At 31.3% G+C, this 27,047-nt stretch overlaps 1 protein-coding gene across 5 annotated transcripts; it reads right to left on the bottom strand.

Annotated features, from left to right (window-relative positions):
* Positions 1–253: 253 nt before the first annotated feature.
* Positions 254–27,047, bottom strand: LOC146526797 (transcription initiation factor TFIID subunit 4-like). Of its 5 annotated transcripts, XM_085205518.1 has the most exons (12): positions 26,210–27,047; positions 19,244–19,402; positions 17,208–17,360; positions 11,635–11,844; positions 9,345–9,485; positions 8,061–8,180; positions 7,449–7,583; positions 5,583–5,926; positions 5,220–5,415; positions 4,182–4,355; positions 3,567–3,707; positions 254–3,207 (listed from the first exon to the last, which is right to left on the bottom strand). In XM_085205518.1, exons 1-12 carry the CDS (start codon positions 27,035–27,037, stop codon positions 3,079–3,081), a joined length of 2,730 nt encoding a protein of 909 aa, XP_085061644.1. In that variant the 5' UTR covers positions 27,038–27,047; the 3' UTR covers positions 254–3,078. The 5 variants fall into 5 exon arrangements, with proteins under 5 accessions (XP_085061644.1, XP_085061646.1, XP_085061648.1 ...); XM_085205520.1 differs by lacking the exon at positions 7,449–7,583; XM_085205522.1 differs by lacking the exon at positions 11,635–11,844.

Here is a 27,047-nt window from a genome sequence, read left to right as displayed (position 1 = left end):
ATTCCAAAAAGCAAAAAATCTTTTTTTTTGTTGTAAATTTTACCTTAAATTAAAATAAAAGTTAATTGTTTTTCTAGCTTATTTTCTCGATTTTTCTACTAAACCTTTGTATATTGTCAATATTTGACTAGCAGAATAGTGTAGTGGTGTCCGATTATGCAGGTTAGAATCTGGTTATGTCCAAATTATTAGGTTGGTGAATATTTTTCTTTAGTTAATGTATTCAATATTCAACAAATAAAACTTCTTAACGTCAGTCATGCAAACTTTTTATTATATTTTAATAACATAAAGTCAACTTCATGCAGTATCCCGCACACAATTACTTAAATTACTTGATTTATACATTAAATATGCTAAGATTTTATTTTAACTCTAATTAGATTATCTATAGGATACAGTTTATTTTTACCATATTTTATGAAGAATATAATTATAAAATTAAACATTTAAATATTTCAAGATATATGAATTACTGTGGTATACATTACTGTAGTTTGTATATTGTATTGGTAAAATAACTTTGACAAACCAGACTACAAAAGTATATTGGAATATACTTATAAATTTTATATAAACACATGACATGTCTCAAATCAACTGTTGTTTTTATCGTGATTAAACTATTTAATTTTATATAAAAATATTCTCTGCTGAGACATAATGTCTCGAAAATCATAGCTATTTTGGGAACTAGGATTCTTCTGCCTACCCCATGAGATTAAAAAGAACATTACACAGAAAGAAAACATTCTGCATACAAAAACAAAAACATTTTGTACCTACTGTAATGAAACACGAAACTATACAAAAAAAATCATCCTTTAATAATACGAAGTATAATGCAAACCATAATGACTTATTCTACAAATATAACGTCAAAACCAATGGAATTGCTTTCAAAATCTTTTAAATCATTAAGAATAACGTGACTTTATTAACTTAATATTTACAAGTATTAGCCATTAACAATGTTTATATTCTATTTATTTATTTATGTATTTATATACTTATTATAATTACATAATTAAATACACTTTACATTTATGTAAAAATAATAAAATATGCAGCTTCGCCCGCATGGTCAAATGGAAGTAAGGAGAGCCGTATATGACAACAGGTACAATGGGTTACATTAACGCGATTGACTTGATGTAATATATTTTCTTATATAGCCATTCTGGATGAATGGAGTATCCAATACAAAAATATTTTTAAAATTTAAGCAGTTTCAGAGATTAGCGTAGAACTAAACAATCATAATATTTGTCATAATATATATTTATAATAGAATTAGAATTTATTTGGCAATGAGATAAAAATGAAATGAAATATTCATCAAAATATTTTACATAGCTGGATTTGAATTAGTGTATATAAAAAAATATATTGACCAAATAATTAACCAAAACTACTAAGCAATTCTTAATTTTTTTTTAGTTTCACACTGTAGCCCGCACACAGCAGGGCAGGCAAAGGGAACCCAGTGTTAAGACACTCCGTTCTGCATTTTCCGCCGAATTCTGGAGGCATTTACAACCAGTCGGGTTTACAGTCACATACTGTGCCCCCACGCCACGAGTGGCCTCTAATGTTATCTTCTATCTATCTAATATTATCTTTTACATATTATAAATTACTAAAAAACATAACAGTCTAGTTGGAAGCTTTAATTACCTATTTACATACATTCTACACTTTACATGATATTGTTTACCTCATTTACTTAAATCCTTGTATTCCTCATTAAATATATGACCTTATTTGCTAATATTACATAAAGCTGACCTATTTAGCACAGTTTAAAAATATTTTCATGAATAAAGTTTTTTAAACCCATCATTATTTCATCGAAAATTACACAAATACTAAATCCTTTATAAAATATTTAAATGTAAAATTTAAAAAAAATATAGCCAAAATCAAATTTCCACATTAAATGCCAAGAAAAAAAAGCAATACAACTTATATTTACGTTAATCATTTGTGACGTCACAACGAATCTTTTTAGACGGGCAGGACCTCCCTGATGTGTGACGTTATTACGTAATTATACATTATTATATTAAGTTATTAATCCTTTTTTTTGTCGATTTCAAGGGATATTACAAAATATACTGCAAGTAATTGGATGTATATATAAGTATAATGGCTCACACGGAATAGGTATTGCATATAAATGCCATTATTACTCTTTGTTATTAAAGTTTTTTTTTCTTTACAGAAATATTACAAATTTTTTATTGAGAAAAAAGGATATTCAGTTTTTATGTAATCAAATTGTAAAAATACCATATAATAAATTAATTAATATCATATATCCTATAACAATTTATAAACACATAGCAGACTAAAACCACTTAGAAGTATTACAACTATAACCTCATAATGAAGTATATTTTAACATATAAAACAGTATAAAAAATATTATTTACAATTCTAAAAGTGGTTTGAAACAACTTAAACTAATAAATTTCTTTCATTTAAACATTTTTTTTTTAATAAGCGAACCAGAATACTTATATATATATATATATTTTTAGACTAAACCCAAAATACCTACAATAATGTATATATGCAAATCCAAAAATGCCCACCATCTTTACCCGTGCATTTATACATTTATCCACCCATATTTGATTATTCACTTATAACCAAATTTATTCATTTATCTACTCGAACTACTACTGAACGATCCACAATAAAGAGATACACAGAATGGCAGACACTAGCGAGGATATCATGTCGTGTTTGGGCATGTCGAATAAATATGTATACCATAAGTATGTGTAGTTCTATTTTATATTGAAGATAGCATTTAAATAACATTGTAGTTATTATAATAAAGTAGTTCATATCCAGCATTCAAGTGTTTAATTACGATCACTAACTGTACAGTCACGTAAATAGCACGTGGGTGCCCCCGGAAGGCATGTATGAAGAGGTTGATGAATGTGGACGAAGTGAAAGTGGTATGTAGAGACCGCAGCGGTTGGCGCTCCTTTCTCTCTGACCACCCCGCTAGGTATAAAGCGTGAAGTTAAGCTGCGTGAAGTTAAGTTATATGAAGTTAAGTTATTACTTTAAATAACTTCTATAAAGCATGGTAGAGCGTGACGTGTCCTTCTCTTGTTCTAAGAGGTATATCATATCACGGTGGTTGATGCGTTTTAGACGAGTACGGAGGGCGAGCTGGCTGCGACCAGACTGTAAATAAATATAAATGATGATAAATATCTATAAATGTGTTTGTAAATTTCGATTCTGTTTTGAATTTTGAGTATGAATTTGAGATTCAAGGAGAAAGAAATTGAAATTTATGAAACTAGTTGAGATTCAAGGAGAAACAAATTGAAATTTATGAAACTAATTGAGTATTGATCTTGCAGTGTTGTATCTATAAAAAATACTTCCCTTATTGACACTAATAGATAACGGACATTTAAAACTAAGAAACATAGAACGCGCAAACTTGGCAAAATTTTGTAATTGAGGCCTTGCCAAAATTCTACAGGAATAAAAAGAAAAGTGATTTCACAAATCTTTGAGAAACAATATCTACTTACAAATCCTCCGCCAGGGCCTCCCAAGGAGTCACTGGGGCCCTCCAAACGGGGCTTCTTACGAGGCCCTATCGCTTGCAGGGCTGTCAGGTTAGCCTCCCTCTGTCTTAGTTCTTCTAGTTCAGCGCGTTGCATTTCTTTCGCCTGTAAGTCAAGATAAATATATAAATATCCAATAAGAGGCCATAGTAGCGCAGTGGTACAGCGTCTAACTTAAACTCGATTGTTGTCGATTCGATTCCCACTCGATGGATGGATTATTTTCAGACAAAGAGTGGCGTGAGTCACTCAATACCTCCGCCTATCCTGCTATATGCTATAGCGTGAAGCTATATAGAAAACTTAATAAGGACGTGATTTTTTAAAAATTATATTCGTAATGTATGATTAATGGTTATGTTTTCTTCACAGATGTAGGGTAGTGTGTTTGTTATACTTATTTTATTAATTTAACATATGTTTTTATTTATGCATATATTTTAAAAATATCAGCGTTTTGCACTCTTATATAATTGTGTCAAATTTCATACTCCTCCGTCGCCATAATTTTCGTAATAAAAGTTCAGCAATAAAGTTTTTGCTTCACATATTACTATATACAATTATTACAACACTAACCTTAGCTTTCAATTTGGCTTGCTCCGGATCCTCGTTCTTGGATCTGGACTTGGCTGCTCTCAGAAGCATTTCTCTTTCAGAATCTTCTCGTCTCTTCTTTTCCATTCTATCTAATTCTTCCAAGAATTTCAATTGACCTTTTACATCTTGAGTCACTTCGTATCGAGTGTCAGTCTGTTGAAAGGAAATTAATATTTTTTTTATAATTGTATTGTGTAGTGTGTATCTTGTATCCCTAATAAGTGTTTGTAAAGTTAAATATAATTTATTATATTTTTCTATCTAAAATTATTTAAGAAAATAACAAAAAAAAATGTAACAAATAATAATTACTATACATATTGTTATAAACATGACAATTTCGCAAAGCATCTTAAAATTATCAATACGCAAAACAGCCACAGCACACAAAGTTGCAATATTTACATAATGACAAATCTTGTAAAAATAATTTAATATTTTCCGAAAAAATAATGTATATTATATGTTTATTTCTACATAAATTCGATTTGTATAGGAGTAAAATTGAGACAAAGCAGATACAAGCAGCTTGAGAGGCGAGTTTATTTTTAGAACGTCTTGCAATGAAAAGGTTAACGAATATATCCTCAATTTGGTTAGAACAACTACGTTTTTGCAAAACAAGATGAAATGAGTCTTAATAGTAGTGAGGGTTGTGAGTTCAAATCCTAATTTAGAATTTATATTATAAAAATGTCTCATTTCTAAATTAGAGTATTAACGTACAGACAGAATACCTTCGACTGAGACTTAATATTACTTAATAGATTTTAAGCATCAAAATAAAATACTAAACAATATATACAATATCAAAAGAAAGCATAATGCAATTACAACTTCCGCAAATGTGTCACATAAAAAGTAATCAAAGTTTGAGGTTTAATAAATTTAAATTACCTCATTAATTTCGCTACCATTTGTCCAATTATAATTATTAACTATAACGACTATCTTCAATTCAAAAACAAAATCTCAGTAAACCAAGAACTATTACAGAGAATATAAGGAACAAAAAACCTTAACAAGCATATCGATCCTATGCTGGGCAATCACAGCTAGCTTTTCCACTATAGTCTTCAACCGCTCGTGGACCGCGTGGCTCATGAGGCCAGCTACCTCCGGCGAGGGTTCCTCCAAGCCGTGCTTCGCGGATATCGCCTTTATACGAGCTTGCATCAGTTGTACGGGGATCAGATATTCGTCTTTGCACGATCTAGGAGGAGATTATTTAGTGAATACCAGAAAAGCAGAAAACTAATAAAGTTAAGATTATTTCTTGAGATAAATTTAATGTCTACGTTAGGAGTGACAAACTGCTTTTAGCATTATATCGACTTGAAGCTAGATATTGATTATAGACAAAAAGCAAAAAAAAATCACCTAATCTGCGTCCCAATCATATCTGTTGAACCCAATATTCTTTGCGTCTCCTCAGCCAAGTTGACGCCACCCATAGCGGCTACATCGTTGATATCATCATCACCCGCCATCTTATCATCAGCGAAGGGCTGAGCGAACTGCATGCCCGACTTCTTCTCTTTCTCTTTCAGTAACTTGCTGGCCGTCAGCAACGTGGACAAGGTGCCCGCGGAGGACGCAACCCTAGAGGACGTCTTGCCGTACAACGGCATAGTCTTTCCCACTCTAGTAACTTGTACCTTAGGGTAAACGGGAATGTTCTGGAGCACCGCGATCGTACTACCCGCCTTCGGTGGAGGCTTTTGCTGGAAGTAGCTCGTATGTTAAGGAAGTATAGACACGTAACAGCGTATGTATGTACGTGTACGATGTGACAGTACAGTAGTGGATGATCTAGAATAGTCTTATGAATGAATGATTGATGATGGGTTAGTTTTGGTGTTATGTGTTTTTATGTGAAAATTAACTACATAATCATGCGACGTTTAGAATACAACATTTATTTAACATGTTCATAGAGCTAGGGCCATTATTGGTACTACCAGCTGCGACATAAATGAACAAAGCCTGGCTGTATAATTTAAACATCGATCAGACACAAATATATCGATTGTATGTAATATTGACTGTTCTACGCATGCAAAGCTGGTAATTATCGTATTTTTTGCCTGTGATTGGTATAATAATATTTTATTAAAAAAATAATGTCCATATTATTAATCGTTTTAAGATATAATCTTAATATGCACGAACATAATTGTTCATAACAACTGTTATATAAAAGATATGTAAACATTTTCTAAGTTTACACAACGTTAATAAAATGCATGCTAAAAATAATAAAACGTAATATGCAAAGAGAAATTTTCAAGATAAAATTTATATAGTGTTTGTCACATAAGTTTTACGTCGTAATAGACGTGCTGAAATTGTGCGATAATACCGCTATTAACCTAGATATTAGCAATAAAACATAGACATACTTAAATAAACATACATTTATTGATTTTCTACGTGAATTCAAAAGATTTATGTTCTCCGACATTAATAACGATAATTAAGAAACAAGCGAAAAAAAAAGTGTGACTTAATAATATTTGAGCCAAACTTCTACAGGATAATAGCGTTTAGCTACAGCCTAGCAAATAATGAGCAGATACTATCAATTATTCTTAAAGCATCAAGGTTCTCATATTAACAAAATAACATTTTTGTTAAAATGATAACACCAATGAAAATTATAAACATCAATTTTCCTATCAGTTAGCAATTATTGACCAATTCTTTTTTTATGTATTTAATTTCAAAAAAGTGCAAAAATGATGTGCTCATTATAAACTAGAAAGCCACTTATACAATTAAATAAAAATAATAATAAAAAAAGGTATGTCGACTCGAAGAGTTCTTCGGAATCATTTCAATATAATATATAGTCCATATTTCCCAACAGTTATTGTGACATTTCTATGAATAGATTGAAGTCGTATATGCGCCAAGTGATAATAGCTATTGAATAGCAAAATCCAATTAGTGCTCAACTTGTTCCTATTGGTTGGGCATAAAATATTTTCCATATTTTATTAATATAACACGAAAGTTGACATTTCTCTGAATGATTCCGAGAACTTATCACTATCCCGGTACGCAACGGGAAGGGGTAAACAGGCGTCTAAGTGTCAATGTAGAACTGCCATCCGTCATTCAATGTAAAATGGGGATGAATATGATTGAAATGGTAGAATTCGAAAAACACTTAAACATTTCAATTATCAAAAAGAGAGATGGTGAATGGGTGGCAGTCCTAAACATCAATGTACCAAGACAAACCTGCACGACATTTGGCACGGTCACCGCTATGGGGACCGGCTTCGGGGACGGCGGTCGCGGGAGGACCGGCATCACGGGGGGCAGGAGGGTCGTCAGGACGGGACTCGACCTATCCTCGTCCTCCGACTGCCACAACTAACACCTCATAAGCTCAGTATGCTATAAAGTGTACCTTTCAATATGTTTATCTCTTGACTGGATAGAACTTTATCATTTATTTAACTGTTTCTCTTTTTCAGATTAATACAATTTATTGAAAGATACATAATGTAAAGTCTCTTTCGTAGAATTAAAAAAAAATAATTTAATTTTTACAATCGTTTGATAAAAATAACATTTTAAAGTCTGGGTACGTCTCTTTATAGATACTTTCATACAATAATTTTGAATGATTCCGAAAACTCAAAACTACCCTGATACGATAGGAATAATATGGGATAACAGGCGTCTAAGTGTCAATTAAAGAGCTGCCATCCGTCAGAGGTATTACATATTGGAAAGCTAATACAATAGTGATCATTGATCTTAATTCTGCAACAACTCTTCAGTCTTGGATTTTACTCGAATAAGTCAATGGATGGCAGCCCTAAACATCAATATTCCAAGACAAACCTGCGAGATGCTTTGCATGGATAACGTGACCGGTTTCGGAGAGGGCGGTCGCGGGAGTACCGGCATCACGGGTGGCAGGAGGGTCGTGAGGGTAGGGCTCGAACTACCCTCGTCCTCTGACTGCCACAACTCACAGCTTTACGAGAGCTCACAAACGATAGGGTACATGACGAAAATTTTACTTTTATTCATAAATAGTTGGAAATAATTGAGATTCTCCCAAAAATAGGAAAAAATAGGAAGAAAAATATTGGGAGTAGAAAAAATTACTGCAGGAAATAATTTTAGTTATTATAATATTTATATGTATATAAGAGATTAGCTGTATTGGAGTGCTGATGATAGACCAAATAACTAGTAAATCAGATCATGTTTTGACTCGTTTCATTAATTATTGTCTTTAAATTAAAGACGACAAGTGTCATGTACCCTATACTGTAATTACAAAATACAAACTATAAAAATAACAACACTGTGAAAAAAGTAACAATCATTTGAAACAAAATGAATCATTGAAAACATTGTATACAAATATTATATCTATACTTATTTAAATTGGACCTGACCCACGTACTTCTATGTCGAGATAATTGGCATATCCACATTCTTAGAAAAATAATTAATGTGCCATTTCATTATTATTTGTTCACATATCAGAGACTACCAATGCGCTCGTTTACTGAGACCCAGTCCCAGGATCTGCTTTCAACTGCTTTAAAAAACGCGTTGGTGCAAAAATGGGAGGCAATTTCTCCAGAAGAATGTGCAAGACTTGTACGCAGTATGTCCGACATAGCGGCTGCTGTAATAACGTCAAAGGGTGGCCACACAAACTAATAATGTTTTTATAATTTACTAATGCAAACAGAGTAATCATTAAAAGTAGTTTTATTTCTCTCTAAACCCGAAATATGCTGTATTTTATAGGGTGCCTAATACTTCTGGCCTTTCGGTTGTATAGTATGTAGACGTCAAGAAAATATGTTTTACTTCACTTTTCAATACCGAAAAGCAACAAACTTTTTTTTAAGAAACAAATATATTATATTTATCAGTTAAGAAAATTTACAGCACTACTAGTGCCAATTAGCGGAGCAATGTTGACGTTGACGTGACCTGATAAGCTTTCACTACCCTACACTGTTATTAATGTGGACTATAAAAAGATTTAATCGTATAATAGCCAGATCGATAAGTTAGTGTATTAATAATCGATTATTATAGTGTTGACATGTCCTTAGTAATATCGATTACGCTAGGATTTTATGGTGGAAATCGACTTACCAGGTTGATGTTGTTACTAGGCACCGCTTGGGCGGATGGTGCAGGCAGTGGTGAAAATGCCACATGGGGCGATGGTGGGTTTATACCCTCGATCACCAGTTCCTTGGTGACGAGGGATTGTCTCAGAAGTGGCAAGCTTTTCTGTAAAAAAGTATTCAATTTAATATTTGTTATTTGGAGAGCAGAGTTAAGGAGAAACATCACCAGGTTTCCATAATAAGCATTGCGTTAAGAGCACAATAATTAACTAAAATACTATTGGTAAAGTAAATGATCACTCTGTTACAAAAAATAACAACAAAAGTATGACAAGACTTTATTATTCCCATTCACTTATTACTAAAATACAATAGCAAAGCTCACTCCACGACAGCGACATTGTGAATAATGTGATAAACTTAAACATTTAAAATTTGTGATAGTTCTCCTTATTTCCACCCTCCATCTTCAATAGAATAAAACAAGTTATTTAAATGTGCTGAACAGGGCAGATCTTATATGTCAAACTTTATATTCCTTTGAATATAGCCATGAAAAATATCTAGAAAAACAAAGTAAAAATTGTAGACTATAATTTTATTATGGAGAATTTCTATTTGCTCTAGTGATATGGTTTAATTTTTGGCTATATTCAGAACGGTCATTAAAGTTGAATTATTCGCAAATAATGTTAGGAGGAAAATTGTTGAGTTTCATAAGCATTGTCTTTGAACAGCACACTTAAATCATATAGATAGTGGTTAAAATATGTTAGTTAAAATTGATATAGTGATGCAAACTAAGGCCGTGAGTGCAAAAATAGTTAAATAACTCCCTAGCGAGCTCAAGCTCGAGCTTCGTGTTCCGGCAAAATTGTATATCATGTTTTTTTTACTGTAAATCAATAATTTTGAAATATTTTTTTGAATGTCAACCTTCCAGTTTAAAGGTGGACTTGTCCAATAATAATTCTAAGAATTTTTGATTATGTTCAAATTATGTTTCATTCGGAGATAATTATCCCATATTATTAAAAAATAGTGAAGCCACTCGTGGCGCAGGGGCACAAAGTGTGATAGTAAACTCGACTGGTTGTGGGTTCGATTCCCACTCGAGGTTATGAAATATTTCATATTTCCATTTTCTTCGCTTTGGTGCTGACGCAAAGCGCGGCGTTGAGTTTCGCCATTCAACCCACAATGCTTCCAGAATTCGGCGGGAAATGGGGAACGGAGCGTCTTAACACTAGGTTCCCTCTGCCTGCTATGTGCGGGATACAGCGTGATGCTAAAAAAATATATAAATATATTGGTCTATTTTTGCACTCACCTACTTTATCTACCATAATATATTCGCTGCGTTAAATTCAAAGCATGTATACAAAAATACATAGAATATTAACTAATTTCTACATTCATATATGCATAACATATAATTAACATACAAGGGATCTAAGGAAGGGGAACATAAGCTTTCCACCATACAAACATTAAATGGTTAAGTGTTAGTAAATATTAAAAAGACAACCCGTGTAAAAATACTCTTATACATATTTGTTTAAAATAAAAAAAACCACATTTTATATATATATACGTAATAATAGTAATAAAACTTTTTGGAAACTAAATTTTCCAAAATATTTTGAATAGTATTTTAAATAGTATTTGGTATTTTTGCACTGATGTCTTAACAATTGTAAAATTACGTGACCCGCAGTTTTCAAACGTTCCACATACACCATTCAATTTCAATGTTATTTTGTGGTACAAAAGAAATCTAATTTGAAATTTCACTTTTCTATGAAACTATCTGTTTAGCTTCATTACTAAATTATTGTACTTACCTCGTGCTATATATTATTATTTTATAAGGATAAAACACCTTCGAAATTTAAGTCCATTTACTTACCTTTGATAACCGGGGTTGTATAAGAGACCAGCTCTTTTAATTATTGGTATGAACTTATCTTAATTTACTGCTTTTTGACAAACGAAACACCGGGAAGAAATGATTATATTTTTCGTGATGGATGATCGATGGCTACTCTCTAGTACTCACTTATCCAATTGTAATTTTCTTCTTTTTCTATACCTTTGCCAGTTCTCGTGATCAATTTATAAAGAGATTCTGTGCAATAAACAACTCTTTCTACGTCAACTCTAGTAAAGTGGAGTAGCGAGTCAAATGATCCTTGTCTTTTCTATGGAAATGTGATTTAGTCTCCAGTCCACTTGTCCGTGTGCTACCTCATGCATGTATGTCCAACTACTCCCGTGCTCCTCCACCAGAGGTAAGCTATTCTCCAACCTACCTTCAGGAATCCAATGAGACAAGGTTGCGGACTCGCATTGAGCAAGCGCTCGAGTCTATCACAGAACTCCTCCGGCTCCACTTGAGCGTCAATCAGTTCTTGGATCAGATTCCTGACGCTCCTTTCCACAGATTTTGGTTCTTTGCTAGACAGGTCCAGGAGATTCGCCAAGAAGTTTCTGCATTTCTCCTTTGTATTGTCTAGGGGTTTCTGGGTAATAGAATTTTAAATAATGAATCAACTTAGCAAGCTAATCACCACTTTCGCTTACATATTAACGCTGCACAAGATATTTATTATTTTCTATTACATATATTTTGTATAGAACAGAAAACAGTGAATAATAAATTTAATTACATTGGTTATATGGCTAGAAAGGGTGAAAGCAATTGAAGTAATGTAGTATTATGCTAAGATAATTTTGTAGTTATTTTTAATAGTATGTCAGTTCAGTTTATTTTTAATATTATATGATTCGTATTCACAATTCCTAAAACGCTTAATATGTGACTAGTGATACATCACTCTGTTCTCCGCCTTTCGTCCACCACTTGTGGACGCAAAGCCACACCTTTTGTATATAAGCAGTAAGCAGTTTGGGGAACTGTCTATGTTTTATACATAAACATTCCCCCAAGTGGTGTTTGAATCCACAAGAAATAAGGGGACTCATAAATATGGCGGTTAAATATGGTATTGGTCCAGCATTGTACATGAACTGAGAAAATTAACAGACAAACAGACAGTTAGTGCCAGCATGTTTCGAATAATAACATATAATTAATAGTAATAAAATTAAACTACAATTTTACGTTTTATTTTATAAAATAATTATTTGTAAATGTATTGAAAAGCCGAAAATGCAAGCCAATTATATCTTAATTTTATAATGATGTGAATAATTTAGTAGCATGACGTTAACTGTTACACTTCTAACGCTACTCCCATTATACTGTTAACTATCCATAAGTTTAAATGTGTTATTTAAATTATCACAACAGTGAGTTAACAACATGTGTACATTCAGTCAGAGTTTTAGTTTTTTTTTATCAATAATACGGGGAAGTGATAATATTATTACTTAATGATTTCTTTAATTTATATTATCAAGTTTATTTTTAGAATTTTTAAACATATAATTTTAATTTATTTCACAAGTCAAGAACTTAATAAGTAATAGAATATATTTATTAAAATTATTTTCTATTACCACTATTAGATCTTAAACAACTTTTTACAGTTTTAAATATGAAACACTTCAAAAATTAGGCCGCTTACATGTAAACATTGGTTGTCAATCGTACATTAGTAAACAGCGGTAGAGACATTTTCTATTGTTTACTCTTTTGATGCATTTGTTTTTTTAGGAGTGGATAGTTTAAATGTGTTTTAAATGCATTAAATGAGCTTAAATTCCCTCATAGGTAAACATTTTAGGTAAAATCGTGTATACTCGATTTTAACTTTCCAAGTTAGGTTGATATCAAATCTGATGATGTGAACATGAACAATGAAGATGTGACTGTAACGTGACGGTTGTGGGTTCGATCCCCACTCGAGGAAGTGAAATATTTATTTACGTTTATATTTCCATTTTTTCGCTCTGGTGTTTTCGACGTTTCTGACGTTCAACCTGACGTTTCGTACACTTTGCAGTAGTCACAAGTAGGTTGAGGTTACATCCGTCTCTTAGTTTACATCTCATCTGTTGTATCTTGCTCGCTTGGTGTGGTGGGTTTGAAACTTTAAAGTTTTTATGAGAAGTTTTCCCGGGTGGTAAATAGTTTCTGACCGTATTCTCTATATAAATTCGAATGTTTTGTATTAGAATAGCCTCATATCTAGCGAGGATGTCGGGTTTATCAAACCTGATGTAATGGTTGGGTTTAGCCGCTGTACGCTCACCCACAGCTGACTTCGATCGTGCCATTTCCCTATGCCTACTGAGCCATTAGGATTTTTTACGACTAAAACATCAAGGAAAGTTAAAGAATTAATGGCATATAATTCTATTGTAAATTGAATATTATTATTTATAGAATTGAAGTGATTTACAAATAAATAAATATTGTCCGTAGATAAAACTGTAAAAGTATCATCTCCGTACCGCTTATATATCCTAGGTGCACATGGTGCAGAGTTAAGAGACATCTCCTCGAAGTTCCACATGTATATATCTGCTATTACCGAAGACAGGCGAACCCATTGGATTGCCCTCTAGTTGTAATAAAAATTCTTAATTCAACACTAGATATGGCGATAAAAGGCAGTGTTTTAAAAATTCAAGATATTCCGTAGACATATCGTTGTCCTCTAGCTTCCGTTTGACTATTTTTATGCAGTTCTTCAAGGATTTAGTGGTAAACAGCAATTTTCGAAAATCGGAAATACGATGAAATAACACACCGACGAGTAGGTATATTAAAAAAATGTCATTACCACTATGAGGTCAAAAAACATCTAACCCAAGGAATACATTTGTTTTGAAAAACCCCATATCGCTTGAGATAATAGAGAAGAATTCGCGGGCAATAAAAACATCCTAATTTTAACAGAGAAGACATTTGGAAACTTTCTACCACCTGGGACCCACTCATAGAAACTTTAAAGTCTCAAACCCACCACACCAAAGAACAAGATACAGTAGCCTGCGCAAGAATTATGTCCACAGAAAGACGGATGCATCCTCAGTTTACCCGTGACCACAGACTACTGCTAAGTGTTCGGAACGTAGGGTTCCCATAAATGTACAATATAAAACATACTAGATTAATGTATACGAACTTACGCGAAAATTTAAAGAGATATAGATATTTCTTATTATTAGAAATATTACTTCTAGATATCGTAAATATCAAAACAAAATTGTGCCTCTACATTTAGACAGGTTATTAAAAAAAATTAAATTTTAAAATTCATTAAATATCTATTTATATACGGCAGGATAGGAAAAAAAATATTTAAATATATTTTTACCACAGAAGTAAAAGTGAAAAAAAAAGTTTATTAAGAAAATATTGGAAAAAAAAATAATATAAGGTATCATAAAAAAGCCAGGACTACCAACTTTATCGGGTTAAAATGACAACTAACTTTGTTATGTCTTGAGAATTAAATTATATAAGATTATATGGTGACTGTGTTTTACTTTAGATACGTTTTGTAGTGTTTGCTTGGTGTGGTATAAAAATCGTATATAAGCTCCCAAACCAAATCGGCGTTAGCAAAGTTAACAAAATTCTATGTGTTAGCATAATTTGCAAACTATTTTTAGTAACAAAAACTCAAGTAAAAGCGATTACAGATTTTTTTTATCCCTTATATCAATTTGAACTGGTTATAATACAAAAAAAAACATTTTTAATTGAATTTTAGATGTCCTAGGACTAAAGCTATTTTAAAATTACTTTTAAGTGGAGCTAAACAATAAAATACCTAAGAACCGTATTAAATTTTGGACGTGGCGAGATATTAGTATAACGACATCTTATACGAAAATGAATAAAATTTACATTTATTTCATTACATTCACTTCACCAGCCACGTACAAAATTTTTATACAGAATACCACTACGGCGTAAATTTTGCTATGCAACTATATATTTACTTGCATATATATATAAATATTAATTTCTATTATTAAATATGCCTAATAATATTTAAAACTAACCACTCACCCCGGCTCTACTCGGGTTTTACCATTCTCGTTCAAGCGCTATAACGCAATCTAGTGACCAATTACAGCTTAACGTATTGCATTGATAAGGCCCGTATTCATAAAGTCTGAGATTGATCTTGAGATGCCGTTTTCATTCATAAATTACATATCTATTAATGAAAGCGGCATCTCAAGATAGATCTAAAACTTTAGAGCGATTTATAAATACGGGCCTAATAGACTTGACAAAAGCAAATTTATTTTTATATGCTTGTATTTAAAATTTCCCATAGATTTAAATGTAGATATTCTTTTAATCATTAAATTAACTTTTAATTTAATTGTATAATATATGTAGCAAACGGTAGTTTCCGCATCATACATCCTGCCGCCGTTTGTATTTAATGATCGACACTGCCCTTAAAAGGCCACAATACCAGACATATAACAGTTCTCTATGTACATATACATATCTACGAATGAACTTCATAAACTTCAGAGGCTTACACTATTTAGTTTAAGTTAAGACACTATTCTTTATGAATATAATAGTTGACGGAACACAACGTTCTTTTTGTGCGAATAAATGTTGTAAAATAACAATAAATAACATTAAAATACATATATTAAATGTGACCGAAAAATATAAATATGTCCATTTTCGTTATCTACCTCACCTGAAAAGGTAAGCTAGCACAAGGTAGCTTTCAATAATTCAATTTTCCCATATGACCTTTTGTTTAGCACAACTACTAGGTACCATACAAGTATTGATTTTTGAAATGTCTACTTTCAGAGTTATTTACTAATTGTATACATATATTATATAGTTTTAGGATGGCGGCGATGGTTACTGTAATCGGGTACTGTAAAGACAGCAAAAAATTTAGAATTCATTTTTTTTTCAAATTTATCTATATATTCATGTATTAAAAAGCTGTATGTATTTAACTGTGTAACTGTATTTTTTATCTGTATAGATAAAACTCTTCCATTACTGAGAGACTGACAGAGGCCTGGCGCCTGCCACTAGTTAATTCAATAATTGTCAAAATGAAAATCTTTATGAGCTATACGCACATCAAAATATATTTTTATCATATATAAAATCGTTTCAAATCTTTTTTTAATTTATATAAAATAACTTATTTTATTTGTGTTCTGTTTCAAAATTAGTGTTTTTCTTGTATGTTGTTTATAGTATAATTATTTTAGGAATATTTTAGCCATCTGATAAATTTTATACAATATTCAATATTATTATTATTGCTGAGTACTATTTTCTGAATTACTTATATTCAAAATAGAAGACGTAATCGATCGAAGCAAATATATTAGTAATGTTTTTTCCTTGGAGTTTCCGTAATAGGCATCTGTGAAAAGCTTATATTAAAAGATTATAAAATAAAACCATATAATTAAATTACAAGTCTTTTGTTTATCATAATGTAAAATTGTTTAAAAGACTTATACAATCGACTCAAAATTCTGATTTATATTTGGAAGATCAGGACGTACGGTATGATATAGGCCAAAATGACTTTTTAATTCAAAATGACGAATCAAAAAGTCACTACACATCATAAGACAACTAAAAAGGTTCGTGATTATATTGATCTCTGAACCTCTCTCTAAACAGGCGGAATATAATAACAATATCCATTAATATGCTATTACTTAAACTTAATAGCTCATAGGGATATTCATAACAAAGCGTTTCAATACAATCAATAATACAAATAAAAAAATCGCAAAAGAAAACTATAAATTCTATAGGAAATTATGGTATCATCAATAATAATAATATTTGATACACATTTAGTTAAGCGTCATGCATAGCGCTGAATAAGGCGCTTGATTAAATATAACATTTAGATATCCAATAAGCAGTATTGTTCTTTTATTCTAGACTGACCTGAGTGGTGACAGTTGGCTGTGAGGTGGAAGGGGTGGGCAGGGTGGTCCCTGAGGCCACTGGTACGGGAGTGGCCACAGGCCCTGCGGGCATCTGACCAGCCATCTGTCCCGGCGCCGCCACGCTCGTCGATACTGTTGGTACTCCGGGGTGCTGTTTGGAAGAAACAGGAAATTTACTTTGCTGAAAGATTTGTGATGAAACTGGTTAGATTATTTATATTATGTATTAATTTTCTAAATCATTTGTGCTACAACGGTTATAGTATAGAAAAGGAACATAATGAGGTTCCAACTTCAAGGAAGGTAAGAAACTACAGAAATTTTAGGAGCCTTATCAACAGAGTACCGGTAATTGTCTTAGGTACTTGTTAATTAAGTTAATATCTTTAAAATTAAATGAAGACTGCCTATTACAATTTTCAATAACAATAATTAATAATAATGGAAAAAGTCAATGTATATAAATTATAAATTGCCAATGGATGCAAGCTTTATGATAAATAGAGGCGGTCGTGGCGCAGCGGCACGAAGGTGTGACTGTAACGCGACGGTTGTGAGTTCCATCCCCACTCGAGGAAGTGAAATATTTATTTACGTTTATATTTCCATTTCTTCGCTCTGGTATCGAGACAAAGCGCGGCGTTAAGTTCTGTCACTCAACACGCAATGCCTCTAGGATTCGGCAGAAAGTGTCTTAACACTGGGTTCCCTCTGTCTAGCCTGCTGAGTGCGGGATAAATTTTAGAAAAATCTAATTTATTTTTTATAACAAGACCTAAAAAACCATTCATATGCCAAATGAACTAAACTATGTTTTCTTGACATTCTTACAGAGTGTAGAAACATTTAAAAATTGTCTACATTGTGAATAATTTAGACGGCACTGCCATTTTACTTACGCTTTAGTAATCTTAAAATATATTTGTACCGTCTATTTAATTCCCGTTCCAGTGCAATTAAAAAAATCAAACAAACAAACACTCAAATGAACAAATGAAATAACATTTGAAAATGCATAGTTTGGGGAAAAATTATTTAAGTTGCACATCACTACATGCAGTATGGCATACACACGTGCACACAAGCTATAGCAAACAATTCACATCACTAATGTCATATGTATAAAAAATACGTATGCATTAAAAAATACTAAAGAATTAATTAAATCTATTTTTACTAAATCTATAAATAATGAACAAAATAGAATAAGTTGAATATAGGTTATAAAGTTTTGTCTATTACCTACAATGTAATTCGCTCTTATAAGCTAAATAATAAATTATACAATATCTAAAATATCAAATAGAAATAATATGTAATAATGACAACACACCTTTCTTCTCCCACAGTTTCTCATCATCAAATTTACTGAATCTTCAAAAAAAAAATTGCACAATAACTTTAAAATTTTCACTTAATATATTAATTAACCTTCTCTACAGCGCGTCGCCCAAGTAATTGAACGAATTTTTTTACAGGAAACAAGAATGCCCACTACAGTACTTTGATCGTATTGCACCATATCTGGTTACAAGCTGCCTTAGCATATTGCATAGGTATTTACTAAATAAAGTAAAATTTATTGACTGATTTTAGTTATATCGAGTTATTTATAAGGTTTAGTGAGTGCTATTATTGCATGCGGTTCTTTGCGAAGCTGTGATGTCAGGATGATTGTTGGTACCTCAACCGCCCTCAGATACTGTGTTTATCTGTGATTATTGCCAAACCGAGTCGACGAACATCAAGATCGACAGCGAAATAAAATCACAATCTTGATATTCGCGATTGATAACTAAAACAACACTAGTAAGTATTAAATATTAGTAAATTACGACTGATTGGAACTAATTCCATTCTTACCTTGTTATTTCCCTTTAACATGCACTGCCACCGGCACCGTATAAAGTAGGTAGATAGGTAGGTAGGGAGGTAGATAGGTGGGTAGTGGGTAGATACATGCACGAGACTTGAACTGGACAAATAATTATAAATCGTACAAAATATGTGAGATCGCGTCGTCTTTGAACTTACAGCCGGCACAGTTGATAGCCGGAGCGTCTGCTGCGGCGCCGTGAGGGTGCTGGCGGGCGCCGGCCCGACCCTCAGCAGCTGGTACTGACCGTTCTCAGTCTTTAACAACAAATGACCTTGATGCCCCTGTTGCAGACTTTGCAGTGTTTGCAGCGTTATCTAAAAATGAACGCGACCTTTCAATTTACTGTATGAGACTCTACGACCGATGCACGATTGGTGGTAAGCGAGTGAGTGTGAGTGTGAGTCTGACTTGAAGCGTGTCGGTATTACATGGTAATTGTTATTTATTACAAAAAAGCATTTATTAATTATCTACATTGTACTTTTGTTATTTTTCATTGTATAAGACAAAATCTTATTAGATTAATTACAAAACTGTAAAGGCTTTTTAATTTGAATTTTAAAAATATGACACTAGCTAGCTTACAACTTTCGCTTGTCATTAATATTTTTAAAAAATTGCCAACCTTATTCTAAAACTACGCCAAAAAAAACATATTCTTTACATATTTAAGTATGCATTATAAGTTATGTGTGGATACAAAATATATATAACGAAAAAATAGAATATAATTTTGACTTGTGGTCTATTATAACAACATTGCTTTTGCGTGATAGAAATGTTTAAGAAATTGCCATGTAATTGTTTTCATGTAAAATTATATTTACAATAAATGTTAACACTGTTATAAAGCTTTTTGGTATACATTTAATAAATTGTATCTACATATGTAACATAATATATTTTATATCAATAAATAATCACTTCAAAAATTAAAAGAAAGTAATATAAAGTAAATAAAAATTATGAATGTTAGATTTTTTTATTGTTTGAAGTTTTTATATAATAAAAACAAAAGTCCTAAATTAAATTTAAATGACATAAACAAATGAGAATTATTAAAAATAAACTTAATGGCAAGAAGCCATGTTAAAGTCATACTATAACAAATTATTAATCCAGCGGATTTAATATAACAAAACTTTTATTGACAATTTAATTTAATGCATGTCATGTTACAAATATGGACACTTATTTCTGTAATAAGATATATTACAACTGCAAAAATGTAGTTTCTTTTTCTATTTAATTTTATATATTTCTTTTTTTAAAATAAACATATGATTTAGACCAACATCTATATAATTAATAGCAGTGTGCAGGATTTGAACCCGCGATGATTACGTTCAATAAATCATGAATAAAAGCCACTAGTAGTTCTCACTTGCACTAATTTATATTTGTATTGTGATGTAGTTCTTCTTAGATATATAATTATTGTTCATTATACAAGAGCATTTCAGATTTCATAACAAAAGATATATTAAAAATTCCTTTCTTTTTGTTATTTAAAACATTAACAGTAACATTGCTTCAAACTTCCTACTTATAAAACACTTTACATACATCTCAAACATAGAGATTATATTATATATTCTAGATTAATAACTTGTAATCTATAATATTAAAAAATATCTTATGACGAAACTAAAATATGTAAGTAAAAAGAAGCCCATGCAATTAATAAAAATAAAATTATTATATGAATGTTATTAAAATGAGAAATGAAACATAAATGCACCATTCATGCAAATTTTAATATAGAACAAGTATATTATATATAGAAGTAAATAAAGCAATCTCCGTTCAGAACATTTAAAAAAATTAATTTAAATTGCTACTCAAAACAATATAAAAGAGAAAGTGGGAAACAAAATAACCTGTCCCTACCCAATATATTTCGGATGCAGCGTGAAGCTAATAGCTATAATGTTTTCATAATAATTTCTCTAACTTTTGGACAATACTAACTATGGACCTTATAGATTAACTGCTTTCAACTCGGAGATCATCCTTGAGATGCCATTTTTATTCATAAATTAAATCTATGAATAAAAACAAGCAATTGCAAGCAGTTTGTAAATATGGGCCTACATGTAGATTAAAATATCTCAATAGTAGTCCAAAAAATGTTGTTCTAATGTTACACCGCCAAAATTGCTTTATTTGCTTCTATACAATTATCATGTGTATTGCACATTAATAATATTAAATTATAGTTAACTTTAAACATAATTCACAATATAACATTTATTTACACATTTACATCTTATTAAATTATTTGTGCAACAAACTCTGCAAGACCCATAATTAAACAGATAGATTGATATGAACTCACAGAACATTTTTTTCATTTAAAATTATAGATATAGCATATTGTAAAGAATAAAGGTGATGTCAATCAATTGCAAAATAAAAAAAATAACCACCTTTTTTAATATTGTAATTTTTGCCAAAAAACAAATCATCTAAGTATACACTTTAATAATAAAAATTAGTGTAGTAATATAAAAGTACTTTCAATACTTACTCTATTAGTATTCATTTATTTTATTTATAATGTTAGCATACTCGTGTAAACGTGAGTAGATTTTGGTGAAAAAGACAATAACAGGCCCTGATTGGAAGGAATCTAGTGTGTAGTGTTGATACATGTCGTTAGAGTACGTTGGAAACATATGGACGGTACGTCTTTATCGTATTCATTTTAAAAACGTTAACCGCTTCCGTTTTCTAACATCAGAAGTGGGATACGCACGAAGTTTTTATATCTTTGTGTGTATCTCATCGCCCAAATTTGGTATTCTCAAAATTTAAAGCTATTTCTTATTATAAAATCGTTTTTGTATTTCATAAAGTTTAAATTATTATCGAAAAATAGAGAGACCTACCTACTTTAGTAATAAAACTTGAAAAATGGATTTGAGGACGAATAATAAGCAACTGTCAGGTTAGACACGAGGTGACCGAGAAAAGAATAGAAGAAGTTTAATATAAAAAGAAGAAAGAAAGAAAGAAGTCCAATAGTATCGATGGAATCTATAGTATCGCAACTTAGCATGCGATCGATAGTTCACAACAATCGATACTGTCGATACTATCGTTTCCTAGAAATTCAATAGTATCGATACTGTCGATAGTGTCGATACTATCAATCGTTGTATCGATCGCATGGGCTTTTTTAGATTAAAACTATCGATTGCGAAACTATCGATAATTTGGCAGCACTAAACTGAAAGGTATTAATATATACTAATATAATAAAGCGGAGGAGTTTCTTTGTTTGCTTGTTTGTTTGAACGCTAAGATCTCTGGATCTACTGGTCCGATTTACTTTGTTTTTGTTTTGTATGAAAGCTGCATTCTTCAGAAGTGCTATATAACATTACATTACACTTATATACTAATATATTAAAATACTTATTTCTAATTTGACATGCAATTTATTCTGCCATGCTAATAACAACCGTCGTGTCGCTACGCAACCGTTACCGCGACATTTTGATATTCATCCTTATGAAAATAAATAAAATTATAGTCTTAACATTTTATCTAGATTGAAATTATAGTTTACTGGATAACATTCTAATAAATAATTAAGACTGATTTGAAATGACCTAGCCTTAAGGTGGCATAGTATGACCGACGCGAACGGGCAGATGACGTTGACGGTTTTATAAATTTTCATACATTTTCGAACTATTGTTAATTTTATGTAATTATTTGCTGTTTATAATTAATTTAAACTACACTTTGGTTCTCTTCTCGGTGTAGTGTAAAGTTTGGTCCTGGGATTTTATTTGATATTGCTTGCAAAAATTATCCTATTTAATATAGAAAAATGTTTAGTTATTTCATAGAGTCGATATCGTTATCTAATATTAAGTAATTTCCTTTAGTTATTTTTACTTCTTTTGTTTGTTCATTTTAATTACTCAGATATTTTTTCTAATTATAAATATCCACTTATTATTCTATTTTAGCTTATTTTAATTATTTAGGCTGTATTTTTCTGTTTATTGGTCCACAAAACAAAATACATTCACATAAAGAAACAATCATAAACATAGTAATTACATGTGATTGCAATTACATCTTCATCTTCTAGGTTAACTTATTGTAACAGTGAAAAAATCTAACTAACTACATGTGCTAAGAATCTCAAATTTTGCATACAAGTTACTTATAGGACAGAGGTGCTCGCTAAGACGGGAATTTGCAATATTCGACTTCTAAGGGGTTGTTTTTTGGGTCGAAAGTTTGTATGAAACTTCGTTACTACAAATGCTAGGAGTCTCAAATTTTGCATAGACGTCACTAGGACGTAGTCATGGAGACAGTAAATAATAACATAGTTCATGCGGGTGAAACCGCGAGCGGGCCGCTAGTATATATATATGTAATAACAAAATTTTAAATTTTAAAAACAAAGACTAATTAGGCAACTTAAATAATAGTTATAACTAAAATTATATTAATTTTAAAATCTAAACAATTTCATTTAACATACGACGCAAAGAGTATATAGACATATGATTGAAAATGTCTAACTTAAAGCACATAGGATTATACAAAGCAGTTATGTGTTGCAGGGGTGAGTGGCTTAAAACATTAGTTCCAGCGAGTGGAAGGCAAAATGTTTTTCTATTTCTCAAAGAACTGCAAGGATGTGGTACACAGGAATAGCGATACAAGAGGCCAGGTGAATCAATGATTTCATTAACATGTAGAGTAGAATGACATCAAGTACCTGCCTACATGTAGAGAGGGGTGACATTTTTTAAAACTCTAACCGTTTTACATAGGAATTCAACTCATGGCATTAATTTTCTGAGTAAGAAATGTGATATAAGAACCTTTTTTGAACATTTTTCAATCGATTAATATGAATTTGATAGCTAGGACTCCACACCGCACTACAATACTTTAGGATATTTTGCACAAACATATTAAATAAAAGAATAGTTATATATGGTTGCTTAAAAAATTGTAATTGTCTATTGATAAAACCTGATAATTTGGAAGCTTTTCTTATTATATTTTCAAAAAACTCAACAAGCTATTAAATGCCACACCCAGATCCCGAATGCTTGTCACTTCATGTAAAGGTAAATTATTAATAAAATATGTAACATTTTCAACATTAACTTTATGAGAAAATTTTAAAAAGAAACATTTACTGGCATTGAGATATATTTCATTCAAATTACACCAATGACTAATAATGTTTATGCCTGCTTGTAAAATGTGCTTATCAGATTCATGATTAATAATTCCATGAATTTAAACCTCTAATAGCATTTGAATTTAGAATAATTCATTTTTGAGTAAAACTGTAAGTGCATGGGTACTTACTAACAAAGGTGTATCACATTACAAACTATAGGCAGAAGTGCAATCAGAAATCAATATTGGTATGTTAGAGACAAAAATAAAGTTTATGTTACAAAATCATACACTACATTATTTATGTTTTAGAGTTATTTCTTTTTAAATGCAAAACAAATCATCTTAAGTATTATAAAAAAAACAATTATTGTTTATATTTATCTTTATCTGAGTACTTACATTGTTGTGTTGTGTATAAACACACACTTTTCAAAATAGCCCTTTCACTAGTTTGTTTATTAGTTATTATAAATACTTCTAAGAACACAGAATTAATTTATTCATAAATAATCCTGATTTTCATGTATTTGACAAACTTGTCAAACATCTACTAGTCTATGAAAGTGCTAGTGATGTGCAATCAGTACACAAATATTAATCAATAGTGTAGATACAAATGATTGTCAGACTGAGGTTGTAATGTATACATTGCTTGCTGGTATGAAATGAGCAATGTATTTTTTTTAGCTTCAAAGAAAGAAGGGAGAGTGTTAAGACAATTCATTTTAGACAGTGCATATTGAGTGGCAGAACTTAACATGACTTTGTAAGTCTGTACCAGAGTGGAAAAATTAAAATAATTCTTTTCTGTGTGAGAATCGTGAATTCAAACTCACAAATATCACATTTACAATCAGATGCTGAGCTATGCTACCTAAATAAAATAAACAATGTATACAGTAACATTATATTATGCAATGAATATAAATAGCTTGTGACAGTGCTAGATGATTTAAATAAAGAACTATTTAGTAATAGAATGTATATTCTATATATACCAATCACACTAAGCCTTTACCCTACTAAGAGATAAAGGGAAATAATTTACCAAGTAGGACATTAGAAATGTCTGTACGCAAATCATAAAACAAATATATTTAGTATAATATATTTAGATTTCATTATATTCTAGATAGGCAATCTAAATGTTAATTACTGAACCATTCAAATGTGATCTGATTCAACATTTATTTTTAAAATTGGCAAATTTGATAATAAATAGGTAGGTTTTTGTACAGGGTTTTTCAATTTTATCAATGACGATGAAAAAACATTAATGGTATATTAATTTTGATTATTTTGACATAATTGTGATATTAATTTTGAATTTAGATGGTATGAAAATAAAATAAGTGAAATAAAAAAAATATTCATTTCTCTTCACAAATTTTGTTATGAATATTAGAAATAAATAGAAAATACTTATATTTATGAAAATAAACATATTGTATTGTGATGATAAACTAAGGATAATCAATGAAGGGCAGTAAAGTTTCCAGTCCACGTCTAATTCACTTATTAATGCAAATATGCTTTACATGCAATTATAATAGGTTTTTTAAAAATACTGATGAAGAATCACAATATTGTTGTAATAATATTTAATGATAACAATCATATATGAGGATCATTTAATGAAAAAAACAAGCAACTGTGTAAGTTTTTAAAAAGATTAAACTAAGCCTTTTGCCATTTTTTATAATAAATAACAATTTTGCAAGCAATTTTACATGAACAATATATGTGTAGATGCTGTTTTGTATTGACATGCCATATGATTAGTGTTTTTAGTAAATATTTAAACATAGTATTATGTACATACATATATTTGAGATATAGAATCACAAGTGAAGCATAAATTTCGTTTAGTTATGGGTCTCCAGAATTATACATTTTAAAGTAAACACAGTGTGAGTTGCTTATCTTACAGCATCATTAAATTGGCAACTTACTCCAGGCGCGGCGGCTCTTGTCCCGACCACCTGCGGTGTCCCAATCACGACGCGCGGCGAAACTGTTGCCACCGATTTTTGCGCAGCGACGGCCGGCGCACCCGGCCTCATGTTTAAAATTTGAACATTAGGCAAGATCGCGGGCTGCGCCGATCCCAAATTCTGCGTTGTAACTACTACATTCTGTGCTCCGGGTTTGTTTATTGTCATAACATTCGGTATAGAGCCTGACATGCTAGAATTAACTGTCATCGGAACTGTCACCATGCCAGGCTGCATGCTCACTTGACCAGATGTTTGCCCCTGTTTAATAACCAAAGGAGGTTGCATTGTAATTGTTTTTAATCCTGGTTGACTGCCTATGCCGTTCCCCTGTAGAGTATGAACGACTTGAGCTTGTGAAGACGATAAACTAACACAACCGTTCACAAGAGACTGAGTTGAAAATTTTAAATTATTATCAGAAAAATTTTGTGATTGAGAACTTATTAATTTTAATGTTTCAACGTTGGAGTCACTAAGGCATTGATTTGTTTGTTTTGCGAACGATGAAGGTATACTAAACGGTGCACTGGAAACGACACATTGAAAGTTTCCACTACTTATTTCACCATCACTGTGGTCCTTGTTATATTTTTGTCCAATAATGGTATTTTCACTTCTTGTAAGGCTAATTTGATTTGGAATAACATTTACTAAATTGTTCTGTGACGATATTGACGGAACGGACGTCACTAAATGATTTTCAAGGGAACCCACGATCGCGTTTACAGCATTCTCATCAACGTCTGTAGACAAAGCTTGTTCTAAAAACTCAGCTGACGCCATTTTATACGAA

The sequence above is a fragment of the Heliconius melpomene genome, chromosome 21 (assembly GCF_056956725.1).
Source record: "Heliconius melpomene rosina isolate 202511_hmr_F chromosome 21, ASM5695672v1, whole genome shotgun sequence".
NCBI lineage: Eukaryota > Metazoa > Arthropoda > Insecta > Lepidoptera > Nymphalidae > Heliconius > Heliconius melpomene.
Note: the sequence above shows the minus strand (reverse complement) of the source record. Positions and strands in the feature narration are given on the sequence as shown.

Coding starts and splice junctions, on each gene's coding strand:
- LOC146526797 (XM_085205518.1), bottom strand. CDS start 27,037: ATGGCGTCAGCTGAGTTTTTAGAACAAGCTTTGTCTACAGACGTTGAT. Junction 17,361..19,243: donor GGCTATCAACTGTGCCGGCT/GTAAGTTCAAAG, acceptor TCTTCCAAACAG/CACCCCGGAGTACCAACAGT. Junction 5,927..7,448: donor CCGTGCCAAATGTCGTGCAG/GTTTGTCTTGGT, acceptor AGCTACTTCCAG/CAAAAGCCTCCACCGAAGGC.